Source organism: Capronia coronata (assembly GCF_000585585.1).
Source record: "Capronia coronata CBS 617.96 chromosome Unknown acBCG-supercont1.1, whole genome shotgun sequence".
Lineage (NCBI taxonomy): Eukaryota > Fungi > Ascomycota > Eurotiomycetes > Chaetothyriales > Herpotrichiellaceae > Capronia > Capronia coronata.
In genome coordinates this window covers 313,471-337,309 of record NW_006912893.1, presented here as the reverse complement: position 1 = coordinate 337,309, position 23,839 = coordinate 313,471, and the positions used below count along the sequence as shown (strand labels likewise).

The 23,839-nt window shown below is 52.2% G+C and overlaps 9 protein-coding genes across 9 annotated transcripts; 6 read left to right on the top strand and 3 right to left on the bottom strand.

The window, feature by feature from the left end:
• Positions 1 to 309: 309 nt before the first annotated feature.
• A1O1_00126 (isocitrate dehydrogenase [NAD] subunit 2, mitochondrial) lies at positions 310 to 1,539 on the top strand (the record flags this gene model as incomplete). The annotated part of the gene is made up of 2 exons (XM_007721047.1): positions 310 to 399; positions 463 to 1,539. 2 exons carry the CDS (start codon positions 310 to 312, stop codon positions 1,537 to 1,539), a joined length of 1,167 nt encoding a protein of 388 aa, XP_007719237.1.
• Positions 1,540 to 1,759: 220 nt separating this feature from the next.
• On the bottom strand, positions 1,760 to 3,852 carry A1O1_00125 (uncharacterized protein; the record flags this gene model as incomplete). The annotated part of the gene is made up of 2 exons (XM_007721046.1): positions 1,760 to 3,547; positions 3,616 to 3,852. The coding sequence occupies 2 exons, from the start codon at positions 3,850 to 3,852 to the stop codon at positions 1,760 to 1,762; spliced, it is 2,025 nt and encodes a 674-aa protein (XP_007719236.1).
• A 615-nt stretch (positions 3,853 to 4,467) lies between these two features.
• On the top strand, positions 4,468 to 6,228 carry A1O1_00124 (uncharacterized protein; the record flags this gene model as incomplete). The annotated part of the gene is made up of 1 exon (XM_007721045.1): positions 4,468 to 6,228. One exon carries the CDS (start codon positions 4,468 to 4,470, stop codon positions 6,226 to 6,228), a length of 1,761 nt encoding a protein of 586 aa, XP_007719235.1.
• Positions 6,229 to 7,008: 780 nt separating this feature from the next.
• Positions 7,009 to 8,918, top strand: A1O1_00123 (uncharacterized protein; the record flags this gene model as incomplete). The annotated part of the gene is made up of 2 exons (XM_007721044.1): positions 7,009 to 7,134; positions 7,185 to 8,918. The coding sequence occupies 2 exons, from the start codon at positions 7,009 to 7,011 to the stop codon at positions 8,916 to 8,918; spliced, it is 1,860 nt and encodes a 619-aa protein (XP_007719234.1).
• Positions 8,919 to 10,647: 1,729 nt separating this feature from the next.
• Positions 10,648 to 11,370, top strand: A1O1_00122 (3,4-dihydroxy-2-butanone 4-phosphate synthase; the record flags this gene model as incomplete). Its single annotated transcript, XM_007721043.1, has 1 exon — positions 10,648 to 11,370. One exon carries the CDS (start codon positions 10,648 to 10,650, stop codon positions 11,368 to 11,370), a length of 723 nt encoding a protein of 240 aa, XP_007719233.1.
• A 1,144-nt stretch (positions 11,371 to 12,514) lies between these two features.
• On the bottom strand, positions 12,515 to 13,210 carry A1O1_00121 (uncharacterized protein; the record flags this gene model as incomplete). The annotated part of the gene is made up of 1 exon (XM_007721042.1): positions 12,515 to 13,210. One exon carries the CDS (start codon positions 13,208 to 13,210, stop codon positions 12,515 to 12,517), a length of 696 nt encoding a protein of 231 aa, XP_007719232.1.
• A 771-nt stretch (positions 13,211 to 13,981) lies between these two features.
• Positions 13,982 to 20,168, top strand: A1O1_00120 (uncharacterized protein; the record flags this gene model as incomplete). The annotated part of the gene is made up of 2 exons (XM_007721041.1): positions 13,982 to 14,270; positions 14,323 to 20,168. 2 exons carry the CDS (start codon positions 13,982 to 13,984, stop codon positions 20,166 to 20,168), a joined length of 6,135 nt encoding a protein of 2,044 aa, XP_007719231.1.
• A 937-nt stretch (positions 20,169 to 21,105) lies between these two features.
• A1O1_00119 (uncharacterized protein) lies at positions 21,106 to 21,715 on the top strand (the record flags this gene model as incomplete). The annotated part of the gene is made up of 2 exons (XM_007721040.1): positions 21,106 to 21,212; positions 21,400 to 21,715. The coding sequence occupies 2 exons, from the start codon at positions 21,106 to 21,108 to the stop codon at positions 21,713 to 21,715; spliced, it is 423 nt and encodes a 140-aa protein (XP_007719230.1).
• A 719-nt stretch (positions 21,716 to 22,434) lies between these two features.
• Positions 22,435 to 23,703, bottom strand: A1O1_00118 (lipoyl synthase, mitochondrial; the record flags this gene model as incomplete). The annotated part of the gene is made up of 1 exon (XM_007721039.1): positions 22,435 to 23,703. One exon carries the CDS (start codon positions 23,701 to 23,703, stop codon positions 22,435 to 22,437), a length of 1,269 nt encoding a protein of 422 aa, XP_007719229.1.
• Positions 23,704 to 23,839: the final 136 nt, after the last annotated feature.

The window sequence follows — 23,839 nt, the reverse complement described above, 5'->3', positions numbered from 1 at the left end:
CGTGCAGTCACGTGTAGATTGAGGCATAAACAACCTTGATTGGCATCGCATCCGATGTCGCCGGCAGCTGTTCGGCAGCTGCCCTCCAGCGTGGAGCTCAATTGCGCCAATTAAAGTGATGTAACTGCGCTACGCCAGATAAAAAGCATGCTCTTCAGAGCTCCACCACTATCCTGTCCTGCTCCAAACTCAGGTCAATAGCTTCACTTTCTGCTTGGTCGCTCGTTCAATGCTGCGTGCTGTGACCAGGAGTCATTGCTGAAGTTTGTTGGCCGTTTCTTTCAGCATCTACGCTGGTATCTGCCCATCATGATCGCCTCTCGAGTGTTTGCTTCTCCCGCTCGTCAGTGCTTGCGAAAAGCCTGTCAACAGCCGACCTGGGCTCCGGCTTTCTTTCAGGTTCGAACTGTACATGATCCGAAGCATTTATCCGGACTCTTTTGGCTGACTTGTGCTACGTAGGCTCAACCCCGACGCTTCGCATCTACTGCAGAGGCAGACCAAGTCGCCAGATTCAAGGGCAAGAAGGGGCCGGATGGGAACTATACGGTCACATTAATAGAGGGAGACGGTATCGGCCCAGAAATCTCACAGTCTGTCAAGGACATCTACACGGCAGCAAAGGTGCCCATTGTCTGGGAACCGGTGGATGTCACGCCGCGCTTGAAGGATGGCCGGACCGTGATTCCTGACGAGGCAATTGAGTCGGTGCAGAAGAATTATGTTGCTCTGAAAGGACCTCTTGCAACTCCCGTGGGCAAGGGACACGTTTCTCTCAACCTCACTCTCCGACGAACTTTCAATCTCTTCGCCAATGTCCGTCCCTGCCGCAGCATCGAAGGCTACAAGACTCCCTACGACAACGTCGACACAGTTCTGATCCGAGAAAACACCGAAGGAGAGTACAGCGGCATTGAACATGTGGTTGTGGATGGCGTTGTGCAGTCGATCAAGCTCATCACCCGTGCAGCTTCGGAAAGAGTCCTCAGATACGCTTTCCAGTATGCGCGAGCGGTCAACAGAAAGAAGGTCCGCGTTGTTCACAAGGCCACCATCATGAAGATGTCCGATGGTCTATTCCTCAGCACCGCAAGGGATGTTGCCAAGGACTTCCCTGACATTCAATTCGACGCCGAGCTTCTGGACAATGCCTGCTTGAAGATTACAACCGACCCAGGCCCATACTCCGACAAAGTCCTGGTCATGCCTAACCTTTACGGTGACATTTTGTCCGATATGTGCGCTGGTTTGATTGGTGGTTTGGGTCTCACTCCATCTGGAAACATTGGTGACGAATGCTCCATTTTTGAAGCCGTCCACGGCTCAGCTCCTGATATTGCAGGCAAGGGGCTCGCCAACCCGACCGCGTTGCTTCTCAGCAGTATTATGATGTTACGGCACATGGGCCTGAACGAGTACGCGGCCAAGATTGAGAGTGCCATTTTTGCAACGCTGGCTGAAGGCAAGACTCTGACGGGTGATTTGGGCGGAAAGGCCAAGACGCACGAGTATGCCCAAGCCATCATCAGCCACCTGTAAATATGCCTGTGACCCGTGGTGGGAGTGCCGCGCCTCCTCGTGGCAAGTTGCATATTGAGATATTGACGCCGGTGTGAGGCTACAGCGGCACTGTTTGGGTTGGTTGATGTACTATCCAGTTTCTTAGAGCGAATCATACGAAAATATGAGTTGACCAATCTTGTTTCGCCTCGACCAGGGAGCTACATTTGAAACCTTCATTCGGCCTGGCCCTGCTGCACTAGGCCTCCAGCGGCCCAACCTTGACGGTTTCCCGCTGTCTCATCTCTCTAACTTTACGTGCTTTCTCCAGCTGCCTCTCTTGCTTCCTCGTCTTGATCTGCAATTTATCAAAACGCCCGCGCGCACCAAATTTGACCTTCGTTATCATGTCTCCGGCCTGGCCTTTGGTGATGTCGTCCTCCGTCAGGCGCTGGACTGTATCTTCTTCCGAGACCTCTCGCAGACGATTGAGGAAGTTCAGCTGGCCCTCAGAGGCGGGACTTCTGCGCCACTTCGAGCTCGTCGCGATGAAGATCCGTTCAAACTTGGTAGAAGCGAAGGTATCGGCGGCGTGGAGAGCGTCAGAGAGTGTGACTGCTGTAGCTACCGTCCGGGGTCGCGACCAGGGCGATTTGCTCGCTTCCGTTGACGGGAGGTTGTGTTTCCATATGACGGAGTAAATATTTGATGGTGCAGAGCTGGACCCTGTGTCTGATGGTGTAGAAGCGGACGCCGCCCGGCGTTCCAGTGTCAACACCCCACCCCTGGCTGCGAGGATGTATTTGTGGGCGTCCACTTGAACCCAGGCGTTGGGTGACATGGAGCGTACGTGTCGTTCGCCTGAGGTATCCTCGATCAGGTCCTGAACCGTGTCATAATGTGTAAAGTCAAGACGATGGTCCGGGACAGCAGCTTCGGAAGAAGAGGACGCAGTCACATGACTGGACTCCGTCAACTGCCCTGTCTCCTTCTTTTCTTTCAACTCGTTTAGGTCATCCGGACGCGCCTCCTTGACCGTCTCAGAGGGATCGAGCCCGAATAGAGTTGGGACTGTGACGATACCGGTTTCCAGAGACGCCACCATGTCGATTACATGGCAGTCTGACTTTCCCGGATATAGGCGCATTCCCCGGCCGATCATCTGGACGAGCAAGTTGCGAGATTTCGTTGGGCGGGCGAGAAGGACACAATCAATATTGGGCATGTCGGTTCCTTCGGTGAAGACGCCGCAATTCAGCAGAACGGGGAACTCGCGGTTCTTGAAGGCCTCGAGTCGGTCGCCTCGCACCTTTTTCTTCGTGGACCCTGTGATGTATCGCGCATCAATTCCGTGCTTGCGGAACGTCCAAGTCAAGCTCTCAACATGTTTGATATCAACGCAAAACACGAGGGTCGACTTGCGTTCTTTCGCTTCTTCCATCCATGCCTGCACCGTGATTTCGTTGGTAACCTCGTTGTTGACGGCGGCTGAGAGTTGTCCTGGTTGGAAATCGCCGTCTTTTCCCGACCGGACGCTTGAAAGGTCGGCCTGGGACTTGACCGTCGTGAACATGACATCCGACAACCATTTCTTTCCGATCATATCCACGTAATCCTTGTGGTAGACGATGTGGTCGATCGCAGTGCCCAGCCGTAGGCCGTCGAAGCGAGAAAACGTCGCGGACACTCCGACCAGAGCTGGACTGTCTTCTCGCCTCTCTTCCAACCCGAAGTGTTCGAGGACTTGCAGGTACCCGGCCGCCACGATGTGATGCGCTTCGTCGACTAGCACAAGTTTGAATCTGTCCGGGCGGTATTTGCTGAGACGGTCTCCGGACAACAAGCTGCGCACAGAGGCAACCGTTATATCTGCGGCCCCAGAAGCGTGCGTCTCGCCCATCTCGATATCTATGCTTTTCTCAGGATACGCCTTCGCGCAATGACGGGCTGCTTGCTCGACCAGCTCTCGCCGGTGAGCAAGGATGAGCGTCTGCTGAGCATGTTTGTTCGGTGGCTCGATCCGATTGATCAATTGTGTGAAAATGACCTTTGCGACAGAATTTAGTCGACATTTCCCAAGCCTCGGTGCAATTGGACAGGGTTATGCTTCCTTACCGTCTTACCGCTGCCTGTAGCGAGCGAAATCCCCAGTCGTTTATGTCCTTTGTCAAGGTATGACAGAACCGACTGTATGCATTCTTCTTGATATTCGCGCAACCGGATTCCCTCTTCACGCAGCGCAGGCGATGTCGTGTTGATGACGCTGGCAAGCGAGCGCCAAGTTTCTCGCGGCCCTAAAAGGCATTGCGCTGATCGTGTGACCCTGTTCAACCATCTGACCGGCGCTAGCATAATACAATGTAAATCATCTCAGAGGTGGCCGCACCCAAAAGAAGAATGTGTAGGGTACCCTCGACCGGCTTGAAGGCAACTCCAGTGAGTCTTGGAGAAGATCACGCTGCTTTATTTGCAAGGGGCTCGCCCGGGGGTTTGTTCATGCAAGGCTGTGGGGCCGCAAGGCTGTGCACTCTAAAAACTAAGGTACGTACTTCAGGCGGCGCAAATATCACGGCCACTGGAGGCATCATCATTTATTACTATACCCACACTGGCATACCTACCTACCTACCAGGCACCTACTCCTAGTATGTTACAATTAGGTAGACATAACAGCAAGAATAGTTAAAGCGGCCAGGAGCAGCTCAATCACGTGACCATGTCATTGAAGCTATTCCATTTTTGTCATCAGCCTGAAGCTGCCTTTAATTCAGCATCAAACTTCGATTGGAGCAAACAGTTGGCCATCGCGTCAATGTTTGTTATACTCTCAACACTGCTGCCAGTGCGTGCTGCGTGACTTTTGGTGAAACGTCTTGATCTGGCCTAACACCGGCCTGATTGGAAACCCTGCATTTTTCAGTGCTCGGCATTGTAACAATAACATGTCCTGGAAAGAAAAGTTAGACCATGGACGTCCAAGACAACCAGGATGAGACGGACGACCTTCTGTCTCATATACCTAATGCAATGTTACTCGACGATGGTGGTCATCCTAGATCTGATCCGGGTGCGAGTGACAACTCCAAGATTTCATTACCAGCCGAAATGTCCAATTCGGTTCCGTTTCACCAACGAAAATGGACGCGACTCCGTCGACACTACAATGATCAATACCTCGAATTGTTCAGGATGTACCCTGGAGACGGTGGGGAGGAGGCTTTTGATGATGAGTTAATCCCTACTCAGTTGGGGGCTGTTGTTTGGCAGCCTTCAGAAAAAGCAGCACTATACCAAGCTCTTTGCCAGAAAGGTCGACACGACTTGCAAGGCTTGTCTGCGGCGATCGGCACCAAATCTGAGGTTGAAGTCAAAGCGTATTTGGACAACCTGCTGGAGCAAGAAACAGACCGCCAGCTTTTCGAACCTGAAACCAAGAATGTGTCACACGCTGATATACCCGCCGCCATAGAGATTGGTCCTGAGTGTGAAACTTTGCTTGACCAGGCCGCCGATGCTCTTGCAGCTTTCCAGGAGCAGTATGATCACGCCGTCGGTCTGCGAAACACAGCACTATGGCTCATCGACCAAACTACGGCATCCGAGCTCGACCAAAAGGCGGACGAGGCTGAAGCTGCAGGTGATCTTTCTGACCGGGACTCTGGTAATGAGGACGATCCAGGTGTAGATGACGCTACAGGACTGTTCCACCTCTCGACATTCCTCAGTCTCAGCAAGCAATACTTCATGAATCAAGGCTCCGATGGCCCGGATCAGTGGGACACCCTTGCTGAAGAAGGGCAGGGGCCTACTATGACCATGGACGTTGTGACAAGTTTCTACGATCTTGTGGTCAACTTCACCAGGAGATTGGTACAATCTTGTCTTTTTATGGCACAATGTCGCATCAGATCCTCGACGGCCAATGGCCATAAGCCCTCAAAGGTAGTCAGATCCGGAGACGTGACAGCTGCCTTGTCGGTGCTGGGTGTCAAGAAAAACGCGGACACTTTCTGGATTGGCATGGCCAGGAGGAACAACTTGGCAGTGGTTCCAAACTCTACCAAGAGGCGTAGCCGTCGTCAACACCTCATGTCATACGAAGAAGTCGAAGCAAGACTCTCAAACCCCCGGCGAAGGAGGTCGATATCAACAACTGCGTCCGAAGCCTCGAATAAGGGAAGTCGTGCGTCTTCAGTCGATTCTTTTGATGGCAGTGAATTGGATACAAATTTCGAAGGAAGCTCTGGCGTGGAAAGTGATGTTGCTGCCGATGCTATCGACGAGGTTGCTTCCCCTGGACGTGAAGGTGATGACGAAGTCTTTGGTAGCTCTGACGAGCCGGGCACATCGTCTAGCTCAGAAGGGGACGCAGAGCCGAATGTGCCATTGTCAAGGCAAGACCGGATCCAGCTTCTCGAAGAAGAACAAGACGACTATATGGAACGGATGGATCAAGAGGCGAGAAAGCTGGAAGAAACACGTCTACTGCAGTTGTTAGGTGCTCGATCCGAGGAAATGGTCAAGTCAGAGGAAAGTCCTGGCTTGGGGGCGCGTCCAAGAGTGATGAGGAAGACGGCACAAGAATGCGCGGGCTGGTCAGTGCAGTATCAGGCTGAATGGGAATCCTTTGGAGAGGTGTTGCCATCGGAGAGTTTCGCAGGAGATGGACCTCGTGCTAAACGGAGAAGATTGGATGTCGACAGCATCGAATACGCGCAGGAACTTTGAAATGCAGCAAGTCAGTGGATTAGGGAGCCTTTCGTTTATGCGATAGGTTTCCATCTGCTTGCACTCTAGCCACGGCACTGGATCAGATTCCGGGTGGCTAAAAGCGAGACAATCTCCGAGTCTGCCAATGCACAGCAAGCAGATTTGGATGTTGCTCCTCCTGTCACACGCAGACCGACGCAACTGATCCCAAGGCAAAGGGTTTCAGGCAACCTCCTGTCCATGGCAAGACCTCCTCACCAGTGCTGTATAGCGACTCACCAGTGCTGTATAGCGACTCGTGGGCCGGTAATTCATTGATCCGATTCCGGCCAGGTACGGCGGGAGCTAGTATCTAGCGGTCGATCTCCCGTTGAGCTCAACCTGATTGGCAAAGTGGCAGCCTCGGGCCATAAACAAATGCGCAGCCTCACATACAGAAGCTTAGAATGTTCCCGGTAGACAAACATCATTCTGATCCGTAGATATTTATATTTGTCACACGAGTATATAGTGCAAAGGTCCCAGGACTTGTCCACTACATTCTACCCTGTCTCTCCGGGCCATGCGAGGCACTACGCGTGGGTCCTTCACCTCCATTGAATGACGTCCGACGCGAAATTAACGCGTACCTGGCTGGGGGAGTGTGGTCCTGCTGAACTGTGCACCTTTGTATATTCGCGGTGTACACCCAAAGACTGTCCCTGTTCATCTCACCTCGTTGTCATCTGAAGATTCCCAACCACGACATCATCCACCAAACCCTCCATCTGAGTCCAACCGATTTCTCGCGACTTCAGTATGGGTTTGCGAGAGGTGACCGCGAGCGAGGACCGACTCCTGCAAGAGATCGCAGACATCCTTGCATCGTCGCACAAGATCCTTCTCGTTACAGGTGCTGGAATCAGCACGAGCTGCGGCATCCCAGTAAGTCATCTTTGCAACAATGGGGCCCCTCGAAGCTCACCTGCGCAAAGGACTTCCGATCTAAAGACGGACTTTACAACATGATTCCCGAACAGAACATGCTTCCCTCACCTCCACCATCTGAACCGTCAACACCGGCGACAAAACGCGTCATGTCTTTCAACGAAGAGGACTTGTCGTCCTCGCAATCGTCCACTTCTTCGATCGCCAGCCGCCGATCTTCAGCGAGTCCATCCTCGAAAATCAGAGGGCAGGACTTGTTTGACTCCAGGGTGTTCCAGAACGCAGCATCTACAACAATGTTCTATCAGTTCATTGCCTCGTTGCGACAAAAGATCCGAGACGAGGTTCGATCAACTAGTACTGTCCACAAGTTCGTCAGAGTTCTTCGTGATGGTGGGAGGTTGATGCGATGTTATACACAAAATATTGACGGGCTGGAGGGCAGGGAAGGTCTAGTCACGGACCTGGCCCGTGGCAAGGGCAACAAACGTCGCTTCATGAAGAAACACGTCGAGGTCCCACGACCTGCGTATATACCAGGAACCGACTTCGATGGAGGGTGTGAAGTGGTACAACTTCACGGTGACCTGGAAAAACTGCGCTGCACGATGTGTGCCACGCAGTTTGAATGGACTGACGAAGAAACCGACATTTACCTGCAAGGAGCAGCACCTGGTTGTCCGAAGTGCAAAGCAAAAAGCGAGGAACGGCAGGCAAGTGGGAAACGAGGGTTGGCGACGGGAGCCTTGCGGCCCAATATCGTGTTGTACGGCGAAGATCACCCTTTGAATACACTGCTCACGCCGTTGATCCCGTTTGATGCCAAATGTCAGCCAGAAGTCATGGTCGTCATGGGGACATCGTTGAAAGTGTTCGGCCTACAGAAGATTGTGCGAGAATTTGCCAAAGCGGTTCATGCGCGTAAGAATGGCAAGGGTCGAGTCATCTTTGTCAACCGTACTCGACCGGCAGAGAGCGTGTGGGAAGGGATAATCGATGACTTTGTGGCCATGGATTGTGACGACTGGGTGGACGACCTCAAGACGCGACGGCCGGACTTGTGGCTTCGACAAGGCGACATCGGATTGACGGTTACAAAGTCTGCACAGCCCAAACGGAAACGGAAATCAGGCGAGGAGGATGAAGTCGCCATGAAACGGCCCGTCAAGAAGGCCAAAGTCGTGGTCGAAATCCCCGGCACCACTGTCTCGAACCTCCCCAAGATTCTGACGACTCCTTCGAGAACAAAAGCCAACCTTGGCAGATTCAAATTACCTTCGAACTATCCCACTCGGGGCATTCTCTCACCTTTGGCGCAGGCAAGACGACCGCCAATCTCGCCATTGTCAAGTCCCGTGCGAATGGATGATGAGATTGTTGTGGCCAATCCTATTAGGCGCGGCACACCCAAAAGACCCATGGTGTCACCGTTTACGCCAGGAGTTTTGTCAGGGAACAGGCTCAAGACAGAACTGTTCAGATATGATGAAGATATAGAGGACGACCTTTGTGGAAGCAAATCTAATCTGGAAGCGCATGAAGGGGATCAATCGACCGAAAGGATGGAGAATGCATGGGATCCTAATCAAGATCGAGAAGTCGCCCCTGCTGAGTCCGGTTTGATGGGTCAATTCCTGCGACAAGTGCGAGGCCGAGGATGGTTCTCGCATGCTTGGCTCAATAACGATGGATCAGACGCACCGCCCAGCGACGAGATGATCCAGGTAGAGACGCCTTCGAGAGGACCAAGAGGCAGGAAGATTGATGTTTCCGCAGGGTGAGGGACAGGGCTGTACCGGGGGAATCAGGTCCGGACAGGTGTGTCACATACCAGCTGCCGGCGACGACGAAGTACGAAGGGACAACTGTCAACTTTCTGATGCTGTCGAAGCAGATGTCATGACTCTGTAAGGCCTGGCTGGTGTTCGGAATCATCATGTGCCGCCCTACGAGAAGGCGGCTGAACATGTGCTTTGGCTTATTATATTTGAGCTTGTATTTGAGCATTTTGCCTGCGCTTCGAGTTTGTTGAAAGAACAGAAACATCATTGCTGGGCACAACGGGTGATTTGTTGACTCGGTAAGGAGATAAAGCACTTTCTAATTGATGAGACGAGGTACCTTGACGTCTATAGGTGAGGCTCATAGGTACCTCGATCTCCTTAATAGTGAGGCATGCACTGTACTCTGTACACGGAAGAGCACAAATATTATTGCGGTTGATGACTCAGTAAATGCCGGAGCTGCCGCGCCGAGGCAGAAAAGATTGTGCAGTTCAGTGCAGTGACTTAATCTATGGCCTACAGGTACATAGGCTACCCTGTAAACTTGGGATGAAACGAAAAGACGGATGAGGTTGGACTCTATGGTACGTATAAGTGCTCAGTGGGAGCGATTATTAAATATCTGGGAATTTGTTAATGAGGTACGTACCTGTAGTGAGAGGTGGTGGTGATGATGATGCCTGTAGTACTACCACTAGTAAGTTTAGTACGTACTACCTACTAGCACTAGTTATGGCGCCCTTTTCTTGTCTGACCAATTTTCTCACCTGCCTGACAAATGAACGGGAAAGTTCCCGCAGGTAGAACAGGAAGGAGGAGCCTAGGGAGTCTAGGGAGCGGTTGTTTAATAAGGGCATCTGTAGGTGGTGCGTGGACATAGCAGTAACGAAGTCTTAATAAGTCTAGACTGCCAGTGCCATACTAGTAGTAGGCCAAATAATAGTACTAGTCATTAATTAGCAATGAATATATCTTCCGCCATTTCCATCCCCCGCCGCCAGCAAGTCGTCTTCTTTCTCTCCAAAAGTGTGACAGCTCATTAATTGAACCGCCATCTCCGCCATTGCGCCCATCCCAACTATTTACAGGATTATCGGCCTGCCAATCCGATAGGAAGAGAAAATCGGCCCCCCAATCCGACAGCAAGAAAGGCGATCTGGACGAAGGGGTAGATTCTCACAGAATTCATCACATATCAGATTATCTTGATCTTTATCACCTTCTACTATTGTTGGTTGTCGCATCCTTACCGTGGTCCTTATCACACGGATACGCCAATCAGGGATTGTTTTTGGCTGCTTTATTGAGTGTCCTTGTTGGACAGATCTTCAGGATTTGATTTGGACGTCTCGACATCGACGGCTTTTTGTCCGTTAGGTGTCCTTGCCTAGTGTTTCAAAGGGAATTCAGATCTCGCGGCATTTTCGGTATCCTCGGTATTTTCGGCGGGAGGTTGTTCGTTGACGTTCGGCGGTGGAACAACTCGACTGTGAATTGACCGACAACGAGGAATTGAACGAAGGCCACCACCACGAAAATCTTGCAGAACGCACCAGACCAGTGGATCTGATTGGGAGAGGTTGATAGTCCATACGGATATCCGAGACTCCCAATCTTGCACGAAGAAGAATTCCTGCAGTGTTCGAACGGAACTGTTACAGCGACCAGACTCTCAGATCTCAATATCCTTGTTGTATCTATACAAATCGACGCTACCTCCAAAAAAATGCATCCTCCCACTCCTGTCACGAAACGCTTCGACTCCATCGCATCCACCATCGAAGCCTTCCGCAACGGCGAATTCATCGTGGTTCTCGACTCGCAGGACCGCGAGAATGAAGGCGACCTGATCATCGCGGCCGAGGACGTGACCACCGAGCAAATGGCCTTCATGGTCCGCCACACCAGCGGTTACGTCTGCGCTCCTCTCACGGCGCAGCGGGCCGTCGACCTGGCGCTGCCGCCAATGGTCGTGAACAACGAAGATCCCAAAGGCACGGCCTACACCGTCTCGGTCGACGCGCACGACGGTACCCTCACCACAGGCATTTCGGCCCACGACCGCGCCCTCACGTGCAGGACCCTGGCAAGCGCCAAGGCCACTGCCGCCAGCCTGAGACGGCCGGGCCATGTCCTCCCGCTGATAGCGAGGGATGGAGGTGTCGTGGAGCGTCCTGGACACACGGAGGCCGCGGTGGAATTCTGTCGCTTGGCAGGCAAAGCCCAGGTCGGGGTCATCTGCGAGATGGTCGACGATGGAGAACCTATTGCCGGACAGGCCGCCATGAAGGAGCCCGGCATGATGAGGAGAGATGCCTGTCTTGAGTTTGGCCAGAAGTGGGGGCTGAAGGTTTGTACGATTGAGGATTTGGTCGAATATGTGCAGAAAGAACAAGAACAACAACAACAGGTCCCGGCTGGCGGAATTGCAGCCAATGGACATCATTGAACAAACGGGGTTGATATATACAGGTATATAGGTGGATGCAGATCCAATTAGGCTTTGTCTTGGTAAGTATGAGAGGTGTGTGGTCGAATTACCAAAGGGGTCGGTCATGCTCGGTTGCGGAAAGAGATCTAGGGGCCAGCAAGGCTGAGTGAGCTTCTTTGCGGCGGACTTGGTTGCTGAAGGGATCGAAAATCGGGGCTGTACTCAGTCAAGTGTATCCTACGGAAGTGCTTGCACATATCAAAAATAGAAATGAAAAGAAGGAACCATAAAGGCCCAGTATCAGATTAGATGACTGTCCCTGAACTTCTCCCTGACCTTGGGACCACTGTGCAAGTGCAGATTCGTATGATAGCGAGCGACCTCGAGCAAAAAAACCATGCAGCATGATAACACTGTGCCATCTGCTAGCTGCGTACGCATGCAAAGGTATTGCACGTATACATTATATGCCATTTACTGTACATCCGGGACTTTTATGGATATATGATAGCCGCTTATCGTGCCCATTGCACGGCGATCAACGACGACGGCTACTCGATACGGCCCATGTTGGAACAATCTGTAGAGCAGCAGGAGGACGAGGATGAAGGATGAAGGGTTGGAGCAAGAACTATATTTCTCAAGGCATGCATGGAAAGAGGACGGAGTGTTGTCTTCGACTGGGCTGAAGAAGCTAGAATAGGTCCTCAATATTTCGATCGCGCTGAATATCCTCCCCAGAGATGTTGAGGTAATGATCAAGACACTGCACTGCACTGAAGCCCTGCCTTCGATTGGTTCTTGGTTGCATCATATCTTGGTAGGAGTTCACATAGAAAAAGAAATCTCAAAGGGTTCCTAGAAGCAATGCGCAAAGAAGAATGGGTGTACCATGCACTCGATGGAAAATGGTTTTTCTCATGCTGGCTGAATATCATCTCAATTAGTATTCTCGACCTCAGTCACTTGAAATAACGAGCTTTAGCTCGTCTGTGTTTGGCGTAGGACCAATTCAAGTGCCAGGCATCTCTCCATTCCATGTGGGTTCCATGGCCCGACCTGTCAGCTGCTTTGGACCCTGTCCATGCTGGCAAGTCAAGGATCTCTTCTGGGAGCAACGTAGCGATAAAGCCAGGACTAAGCGTGTCTGCACCCGGCATGCTCATTTCCCGCCTTGTGGTCGTCTCTCCGAATAGTCCCTGAACAAGCCCTGCATATGCACGTTGGTGACCTTTTGTCCACGCCGCACTTTTCTCTTCTCCTTCTTGGGCCTGGTGATCGCATCGGTCCGCGCTGGCTCACCAGTCGACTTGTGATTCATCCGACGCAATTCCTTGATGGTGTCTTCGACCGACGGCAACGGGATCTGTAACCAGATGTCCTTAAATTCTTGGTCCAGAGGTGCGACGAGGGTCGGGTCGTCGAGCCAGACCATGCGCGGATGGTTGTCCTTCTTATTGCGGACCACCAGGATCTTGTGTTCGGCCTCGAGCCGGTCGATCGTCTCCTCAACATCCGTCCAGCCATCCTTCAACTCGCGCACATTAAGCCCCAGAGCTGAATCCTGGTTCTGGAGGTACTTGAGCAAGTCGTCGGCCGACGCGATGTCGTGGAGCGGTTTGAACCTGTAGCTATCCGTGGCTGGGTCGTGGCTGACTTTGGGATTGACCTGGAGGAAACGCCGGAACATATCGATCTGTTCTTCTGTCCGCTTATGCGAGGGCAGCACGAATGCGACAAGGTCGTCCCAACTTATGCTCTCTGGAAACTTCTCTTTGAGGCGGTTGGCGGCGTAGACCACGTTGGTCCGCGCATCACTGCCTGCGGCTGACGTGGGTGTCGCGTACAATGAAGACATTGTGTCTTGGACGACAATGAATGCGGTGGAATGAGAGAGGGGTGGTTGTGGCCGTGGCCGGAAGTAGTGGGTGAGGTGGGAAGAGGTGGCCTAGTGAAAGGATCTCTTCCGTTCGTGGTTGAGGTTTCAGTTCATGGTCGAACAAAGAGATATGCTAAAGGCCAGGACCTGTCCGTTGACAGACCGTGATTCTAGTGTCAGAGAGCTGGTCAGAGGGGTCCACGATGAAGGTAAGCGAAGGGCTGAAGAAAGGAACGGAATAGATGATGTATAGATGAGAAGTGAGTGAGGTAAGTAGAGTGACGACCTACCTAGATATGATGTTTGGGCGAACTTGAACCCCAGTTCGGGCTAATTTAGGCTCCTGGCTGCCTAAAACCGAAAAGCGCAGATACTCATTAGCCGCGCCCGTAAGGCTCTAAGGCTTGATTGGAGGCTGCAGCAAGAAAGGCGCCCGTCCCCCAAAACCAGCGAATCAAGAGTGCTCAGGTCACGTTTTCTTCACTTGCCCGCGCCCGCCGTCTTCGTCTGTTTAGATCGCTGCGTCTCATCCACCACCATCCCTTCATACATTGCCTCTCTTTCCACCACCTTGTCGTCTCTTCGTTTCGCGGGTTTGGCCTTCTCCGCGCGATGGTGAGGGGTGTCAGGCATCTTTCTATTCTGCTCTGAAAAGCTCGTCGCCTTTCGCCTTTGAGGGAGGCGTGGGTCTACAGTTCTAATTCTCTTTTGACCTGACACGGTCGCTTCCCACCTGTTCGCACATCTACCATGGCGACCGAGGTAGATACTCGCGTCATTTCAGCGTTTTCTTCTCTACCCGAGACCTCCATTACATCTCTGATCGACAGCCCTACGACAGAACTTGTTGTGTCATTCCTCCGCAGTATCGAGAACCGGGCCAAAGAATGCGAGCAGAACAAATCGCAAAAGATCAAACTCGAGGTGGAGTTGGAAACGGTGGTTAGGACGAATGAGTCAAAGGTGAAAGTTCTGCAAAACTCCCGTGACAAGGCTCTTGCAGAAGCGAGCAAGTTACGCGTGGACCTCCAGACTGCTGGTACGTTTTGACAATTTCTATTTACTCGTTGCTGTCAATTAACTCGTGCTAGAAAATGCACGCTCAAGACTGGACTCAGAGGTCGAGCAATTACGCTCGGCTACTGCCAACGAAAATGTCGAGATCACCACCCTCAAATCTCGTATCTCTTCGCTCGAGGCCGCAAACAGAGATACCCTGGTCCTATTGGAATCCAAGACCACTGCATACGAGAGCCTGTCACAAGATCTCTCTGCGCAACACCAGAAAGCGGTTGAACTTCGTAGGCAGATCACGACCCTCGAGCAGTCGGTGCAGTCTGCCAACGCCGCTGTCGCCAGCGCCAGGTTCAAGGAACAGAGTCTTCAGCAAGAGGTGGAGATGTTGAAGAAGAACAACGAGTGGCTTGAAAATGAAAGAAAAATCAAGGCAGACGAGCACGCAAACTTCCGTAAGGAGAAGAACGCACGCATATCCGAGCTTTCCAGGTCGAACGAGCAGTACATCTCCGAGGTTGAGGCTTTGAGACGATCCGAGACTTCTCTCAAACACCGTTTGGAGGAACAAATGACCAAGTTTGAAGACACGTTGGAGGAAGTACAGAAGCTACGGGAAGAGAAAATCTCTGCGGAGGATGCCTTCCGTGTCGAACTTGAAAGCGTCAATCGCCTTGCACAGTTGCAGGCAGCATCTGCGGAAACAGCCAAACAACGCGTTCAAGAACTGTCTGCTGCATTGGAAGAGGCTCGCGAGGAGGCAGCAGAAGAGATCGGGACTATTCGCGCGGAAATCGAAACGGAACACAATGACCGCGTGGCTGCTGAGCAGCGAGTTGCTGAACTGGAAAAGTCCCTGGAACAACTGTCCGGTGAGCTCGAGGAAGCCCGTGCCCGACCTAGCACTCCTCAGCGACCCTCCAATGGATCCGGCATCACCACTCCTCTACGCCCTGGAACGCCCAGTGGGATCTTCACTCCTGCCAGTGTGTCAAGACCGCGGACACAGATGACTATGACTCAGCTGTTCTCGGAGTACAAGAAGCTTGAAGCAGAATTGGCGAACGAGAAGCGTGTCAGCGAGCAACTGCGGGAGAACCTTGACGCTATGGTTGAGGAGCTCGAAAGCAACAAACCGGAGATTGAAGAGCTTCGAACAGACCATGAGCGACTCCAGAGTGAGGTGGTGGAGATGTCTTCTATTGTGGATAAGGCGAATGCAGACCGCGACTCAGCCATTAAAGAACTGAGGAACTGTCAGGGTCAGCTGGAGGGCAAATCAAAAGAAGTTCAGGTTCTGACTCAGCAACTCCGAGATATGGGCTCAGAGATTCGCTTCCTCCTAATCGAACAACATGTGCGGGAGCAAGGTGGCAATCTCACGCGGGAGGAGTTTGATGATCTAGAAAATCAGGCAAAGGAGGCCATGTCCCAAGATATGGCCAACCTCTCTGAAACTCAGCAATTGATCAATCAGCGGTTGATTGTGTTCAAGAACATCCACGAACTCCAACAACAGAACGAAAACCAACTCAAGACTATTCGCAATTTGGTCAGTGAGCTCGAAAGCAATGAGACCAAGGAGAAAGAGCAGCAGAACCATGCTCTTAGCCAAGAGCTCGAGCAGGCGCGTGCACAGATTGCTTCGTATCAAGACGAACTCCGGACCATGGTGGCTCAAACACAGAGCTTCGTTAAGGAGAGAGACATGTTCCGAAACATGCTCACCAGACGCGGTCATCTACCTGCTCAAGTTCAACCCACCGACTTTTCGCGGTCATTGCCTATACCTGCCGGCGGAGCAGATTCACTCGCAGCATCTGCCACGGGTGGCGATTCCGACTATGCGAAGTTACTCAGAGATCTTCAGCAACACTTTGACTCGTATCGCCAGGAAGCCTCGACCGATCACACTGCCTTGAAGAACCAAGTCGATGAATTGAGTAGGAAGAACTCGCAGCTGCAAACTGAGATGAGTCGGACCCTGGGACAACTTACCGCTGCCAATCAACGCTACGAAATGCTGCAGGCAAATTACAACTCTCTCAAGGCTGAAAATGCTGAGATTCAAAAGAGATCCTGGACGGCCATGGAGAACGCGACCAAGCAGGAACTGAAAACACAGCAAGTTGCTGAAGAGCTTGTTGAGGCTCGTGGCCTGCTTGACAGCCTGCGTCGGGATGCCGCAAACCTCAAAGCCGAGAAGGACCTGTGGAAGAGCGTCGAAAAACGTTTGATCGATGACAACGAGTCTCTTCGCAACGAGAGAAGTCGATTAGATCAGCTCAACGCCACCCTCCAAACTATGATCAATGAGCGGGAGCAAACCGATGCTGAGGGCCGCCGACGACTGCAGTCACATTCAGAAGCCCTGGAGGCTGAACTCCAATCTGTCAAGAGAAAACTGAACGAGGAGAACGAAGAAAGCAAGAAAGCTGCGTTGAGACGAGAGTACGAGCACAACCAAGCCCAGAAGAGAATCGATGATTTGGTTACGAGTCTCGGCTCAACAAAAGAAGAGCTCGCCTCCGCAAAGACGGCCAGAGATCATTTACAGGCTAGAGTGGATGAGCTTACAGTTGAGCTTCGTTCTGCGGAAGAACGGTTGGAGGTCCTGACCAAACCTGCAGAGCCCACCAACGAACCCAATGGGCAGGAAGAGAGTCCAATCACCAAGGAGCAAGAATTGGCCGTCGAAGTTTCTGAGCTTAAGCGTGACCTTGAGCTCAAGGTCTCCGAACTTGAACGGGCCAATGAACAGGTTGAGGTGTATAAAAACATCAGTCAATCCAGTGAAGAGCGCCTTCAGGAACTTAGTGAGACAAATGACCAATACCGCGAAGAGACGGAAGCGGCTCTTGCTGAAAAGGACGCAAAGATCAAAGAGCTTGAACAGCGGATTGAGGACATTTCTTCAGAATTGAGCACCACAAACTCGGAACTTTCCAAACTCCGCGACGAACAGGCAGAGTTTCAACACAGAATGGACGAACAAAAGGCAAGCTTTGAGGCCGAGGTGGAACGTGTCAAGGAAGAGGCCGAAAAGAACGCGGAACAAGCCCAGTTCAACCTGGAGGCTTCCAAGATCCAAGCAGAAATTGCCACGGAAGCACAACAGAATTACGAGAACGAGCTTGTCAGACATGCAGAAGCCGCTAAGAATCTGCATGTGATTCGGGAGGAAGCAAATCAACTTCGTCTAGAAATGGTGGATCTTCGAACCCAGGCTTCCACATACAAGTCAGATCTGGAACAGAAAGCAGCGAGTTGGGAAGACATGAAGGAACGATACGAAAGAGAAATCTCTGACCTGAAGAAGCGACGTGAGGAAGTCGTCCAGCAAAATAACCTCTTGCATGGACAACTGGAAAGTGTCACGCAGCAAATCACTGCCCTGCAACGCGATCGTGCCGCAATGGCAGAAGGAGACAACGAGGAGGCCACTGAACAACCATCTGCAGAGCTGGACAGATTACAGGAGGTCATTACCTATCTGCGGCGCGAGAAGGACATTGTCGATGTTCAGTATCAGCTGTCGCTACAAGAAGCGAAAAGACTAAGACAACAGCTTGACTTCACCCAATCTCAACTTGATGAAACGCGTCTCAAGTTGGATCAACAGCGCCGCGCGGACGCTGACTCTGAGCGGAACAAACTTGAACATAACAAGCTCATGGAGTCCCTGAATGAGCTGAACCTCTATCGAGAAAGCAGCGTTACGCTTAGAGCGGAGGCCAAACAGGCCACCCAAGCGCTTGCAGAGAAATCTAAACGTGTCGAGGAACTGGAAAGTCAAGTGCAAGCATTGCATGCCCGGGTTGCAGAGCTCGAAAATCTGGTTGAACTACGCGAAGGCGAGCTGAAATTGAGCCAGGAAGACCGTGATCATTGGCAACAACGCACCCAGAACATTCTTTCCAAGTATGACCGGGTTGATCCCGCTGAGTTGGAAGCACTGAAAGAGAAGCTCACCAGCCTGGAGACAGAACGTGATGAGCTCAAGAGCGAACTTGACAAGGTGAAGGTTGAACGCGACGAAGCGCAGACAGCCCTTCAAGAGCAGATCAATTCTACACAGTCCGCAGTTGAACTGGCCAAAGGTGACTTGAAGACGAGACTGGAAAATCAGTTCAAGGAGGTTCTGAGGAAGAACAGAGCAGTCCTCGGGGAGCGAAAAGCTGAACTTGACGCGGCACTGTCCGAGAAGGCCGATCTGCAGACAGAGCTTGATTCCCTGAAGGAACAATTAGCCACAGCTCAATCGCAAAGCCAGACAGCCCCAACGACTCAGGTCAATGGTGAACATGAGCCAACTGCCGAGGAACCTGCCGTGGTATCTGCCACAACTAATGTCGATATTTCCGAACTTGAGACCAAGGTAAAAGAGCTCGAAGAGTCCCTAGCAGAAAAAGAGAAAGAACTTGAAGAGCTCAAGTCGACGAATGAAGAGAAATTCAAGGTCAGAGTGTCTGCTATGGAGAAGGTCCTCAACAACCGGTTGGCTGAGGTCAAACATCAAGCTCAAGAGGCGAAGAAGGCTGCCCTGGAGGAACTTTCCGAAAGACTCAATGCACAACATCAGCAGGAACTGGAAGCTCTGAGAGCCGGTTCAATTCCGGTTGCTGCGGAGTTGCAGAAACCAAGTGAAGAGACCACCGAGACTTCAACAACTATCGACCCAGCTCAGATTCCTGATGAAGTGCTGTTGAATTTGCCAGAAGAGAAAGCCAGAATGCTTGTGGCCAAACATGAGGTTCTGCGGAAAATCCTGCAAGTCAACATCAAGAAACAAGTGGAGAAGGAGAGAGAGGCTCTGCGTAAGGAGCTTACCCAACAGCTTGGTTCATCAGGGGAAGATGGAGTTGCTTCTGCAAAGATCGAAGAACTGGAACAAAAGTTCACCACGGAGAAAGAGTCCATCATCAAACAGAAGGAATCCGAGTTCATTGTCGAGAAAGAGGCTCTGGTCAAACAGTATGAGGAAAAGCTAGCACGAGAAAAGCAGGACCTGATCATCAAACATCAAGACGATCTGACCAACCAGAAGCTCCAATTCGATAAGGAAGCACAGAGAAAGATCGAAGAGCAGCTCAAGAATGCGGAGCAGATGTGGGAGAAGCGTGGAAATGTAAAGTTCAATATGGCTCAGGGTCGAGCAGCACAGGCAGCTGCTAAACTCGATGTTGTCAAGAAAGCCGCCGAAGAGACCCCTGAGAAGCCTGTTGGTCAGGTGTGGGATGTTGCTAAAGACGCCAAACCGGCGGCAGCTCCAAAACCGACACCTCCCGCGGCAGCATTGACAACCGCTGCTCCAGCTCCGGGTCAATCACCAGCGAAGCCAGACGCAAAGACAGACTCGAAGGCAGTGGCTGAAAGCAAACCGAATGGCAATGTTCAAGGCCAGCCTCAAACCCAACCGGCGGCCGCCGAAAAACAGGCACAACCTCAACCTGCTGCCACACAGGCAGGTTCAAAGCCTGGACAACAGGCTCCAGCTTCTTCTGGCCAGGGAGTCCCTAAACCAACAGAAGCCTCACCGGCGGAGACGGAGAAGCTAGCCCCCAAACCTGCTCAACACTCTGCTGGAGAGCAAGCTAAATCTCAACAAGCATCTGGAGCAGCCTTGATGCGGCAACTTGAATCTGGCATACCTCGAGGAGGAGCGATTCGAGGCAATCGCGGTAGCGGAATCCCCAGAGGTCGCGGAGGCGCTCGCGGTGGTCGAGGCGGAGCCGGGCATGGGAATACAGGAATCCCTCAGCAAGGCCGTGGTGGTGCTCAAGGCAGTCCGGGACGAGGAAATTTGAATCCCCAAGCTGCTCAATTCACCCCTGGAGGAAACAAGCGAGCTCGTGATGATGGCGAAGCTGCAGACGGTGGTGGCCAGGGCAAGCGGATTCGTGGCGAAGGTGGATCGACCTAGGCTTCAAGCCTGACTTTAATTCTAATTCTCTTGTTTGACATGATGCTGGGATTCCGCCGAAGCGTGGCGATTGCGAGGACAACAACATGGGTGCTTTCTGCATTTGTTCATGGGGCTACGGGCTGTGACCGACAAAAAGGGTATCGATCACAGATACAGAGGACGGGACACAGGTAGATTCGTGTGCCCATGTAACAACAAGCAATCCAAGAGATTGCTGTGCGAGCACGACAATCGAGTCTGACTTGATCTGACTTGATTCTTGTAGTCTGGGTTCTACTTCCTAGCCTCGACAAAGATGTACTAGTAGTGCTCATAGGAGACTACAAGACTGTATCCGGAGGGGAAATCGAGCGTGTACCCATATGGGAGCCTGAAGTCTTAATCAAGTCGCGGGCTTATTGTACGAGATAAGATGTATCCCGACAGAGACATGGCAACACACGCAAGGCTGACATTCCAAAGAGTGGAGAGGACAATCAGGCTGAAACAGAGGTGGAGATCTAGAACTGAGGAGTGTTGATCGCAGCGCAGGCGTACGTAATTCGCTACGTATATTCTCTCCACGATACATTCATACCTACCTTAGGTAGTTCTTCATTGTTAACCGCACCGCACTCTTGCACCATCATCACCCCGACTCCGAATTCACATTCTGTCTAGTAGCACGCAAAAGACAGACCAACCCTTTACGAGCGGAGTGACGTTGATAGCGTTTCCCGTCTCCATCCGTCGGCCTCGCTCGCACCCTCGCATCCGCAGATCACGATCACCGATTTCTACCTATCGATCACCCGTTAAGCGACGCGAAACCGTGCGGCGAGATTACAAGATATAATATATTCAACCTGGACAACAGCTATATAACAGACGCAAGACCAAAACAACTCGAGTGACCGCTTGCACTCAAGAACCAACCCACAAGCCAACTTGAAGCATGGCAGACAACAATCCTCCCTCGGCGCCGAGGAAGGCAACTTCGTCCACTCCGTCGTCCTCTTCGTCTGCGAAATATATCTCCTCATCGGGACATGTTCTTGAAACGTGAGTTGAACGCCTCCTCCCTTCTCTCATCTCTTGCCCCAAACCCTGGTCGGCCAACAGTCTGCAGAGCATCCTATCTGGCATCTGGCATGATAGGGTTGAACCCTTTTCTCCATCTTATCCCATGATGGTGTTGCCTTTGTTGTTATTAGAGTCGCTGTTCTAACTGTCCCCTTCCCCCATCCAGACCTCCCTTGACCGCCCGCATCTCCCGCCTCTCCGACTCAATCTACAATTTCCTCGGCCTGTACATCGTCTCACTGTTCAGTCTGGATCCGTACACGGCCGCGCAGAATTCGCAGTTCAATACGCGCGCCAAGGGGCCGAATACGTACCAGGAACGCCCGAGGTGGGGTGCTAATCGATCTGGGACTGGTGGTGGCGGCGTCGGTGGGATCGGAAGAGGTGGGAATACTGGAACTGGAACTGGAAGCGGCGCTGGAGGTAGACGGTTCGGTGGGATCGATGATGTTCGTGGGCCAGAGTGTGGGAGTTGTGGATGATCAGTGAGACACAGACTGTGTGAGTCAAGTCATGGACTGTGGCATACAGAGACTTACAATGGTCCAGACCGAACGAGGATCAAAGAATCATGGAAGTAGAGGAACCGAGGGAATTGAGAGGGAGAGAATGAGAGACAGAAATATGATACGTATCTCCAGCCGTTAGGGGAAAAGGAAGGGTGTTGTCTGGTCGGCACGCCGGACTTGGAAGACTCACTCGGGCTCATGGATATCTATCCTACGTAGGTCTAACCTGGCAGATACTAGTACCTAGGTGTCTTTGGTAGGGGGCAGAGAGAATATTATGGCGCATGAACACAGAAGACTTAACACTTCGTACTACAGATGATGAATATGGAGCTATAGACACAAACGCCGAGAAAGACGACGAAGCATTGAGATGTCTAGACATGATGCAGAAAAATGGGTTGGCTCGTTATAATGACATCTGCATCTGTGGCACTGTTGAACCAGGACGCGATGTAGAAGCAGTCTCTCTTGGTCAATGGTTGACAGTGACATGATACTTGAAGCGTGATTCAAAGAATGGTCTGTAGACATGTCCTCCTCCGAAAGCAGATCGTACGAGAAACTTGGAAACCGCCGAACAAGCGTGGTCTCTTCGATCCCGACTGTACATCCCGCGAAACACCAAACCGAGTACCTGAACACCGTATACCATTCCGAACCCATAAATAACAAAGTCATTCGAGTCAAGATCAAAGGTTTCCAGACTCGATGATCTTGACAGGAATGTCACCCGCGATATCAGCATTGGCAGTCTCCGCTCGGCCCGCCCGTCTCTTCTTCAACACGTTCTCGATAAACGCTTCGCCGGCTTTATAACTGCTCCGGACCAGCGGGCCACTGGCAACATACAAGAAGCCCATCTCGAGAGCCCGCACTCTCCACTGCTCGAACACAGCAGGCGTGACATATTCATGCACAGGCATATGTCGCTTCGTCGGCCGCATGTACTGACCAAAGGTGACCACGTCGACGTCAATGGCACGCAATTCGCGCATTGCAGCCCAGACTTGTTCCTCGGTCTCGCCGAGTCCGAGCATGATGGAGGTCTTGGTGATCAGTCCCGGCTTGGCCTCCTTAGCGGCCTTCAGGACACTGAGAGACTGCCGGAACGTGGCACGGCGGTCGCGCACCTGCGACGTCAACGCCTCCACCGTCTCGACGTTGTGCGCATACACGTCCAACCCGGAAGTGGCGACGAGTTTGACCATCTCCAAATCACCGGCGTAGTCACCCGTGAGACACTCGACCAGCATCGCGGGAGCCTTGGACTTGATCTTGCGAACCGTCTCCGCGAAATGGTGGGCACCACCATCCGCCAAATCGTCACGGTCCACACTGGTCAGGACCACATAGCCCAGTCCCCATCGCGACAGAGCTTCAGCTGTATGTTCCGGCTCATGAGGATCCAAGGGAGGAGGGGCCTTGGATGTCTTCACACTGCAGAAGCGACAGCCTCGCGTGCAGGTGTCGCCCATGAGCATGATTGTCGCCGTCGCGGCTGACTTGCTGCTTCCGCCCCAGCAGTCGGAAATGTTTGGGCATCGCGCCTCTTCGCATACAGTGTGCAGATTCAGACCGCGCAGGTCGTTTTTGATCTTCTTGTAAGATGAGCTGTCTGGTATGGGTGTTTTCAGCCATGGTGGAAGCCGGGTGATTTCTTTTTTCTTGCCCTTTGGGCCTACAAGCGCCGTTTTCAGAGCGTAGGCCTCGGCTGGGTCGAGAGGGGCTTCTTTCCCAGAAACAAAGTCCGAGAATGAAGGACCGGCATTGAGCTTGTCGGCGAATGTGGTGCGTTTGGCTCGAGGGTTGGTGGTGGGGAGGTCGTCGGTCGTGGTGGCGAAGGATCGGGAGGGTCCTGAGCTAGAGGTCGAGGCTGTGGCATGCGGGAGGAAGACCTTGAACGGGGAGGACCATGAATGGCCGTTGAGGCAACGGTAACGAGGGATTGTCGCGGCCATCGCTATAGAGCTCCTCGCCGATGGTGTTGAGGTGGTCGTGGTAGTGGGATGACTGGCGAAAAGGCGAATGAAACGTATGGGTAATCAAATGCGTCAAGATATTGGCCGAATTGGCGGTGCTGGCGAGAGACGGCTA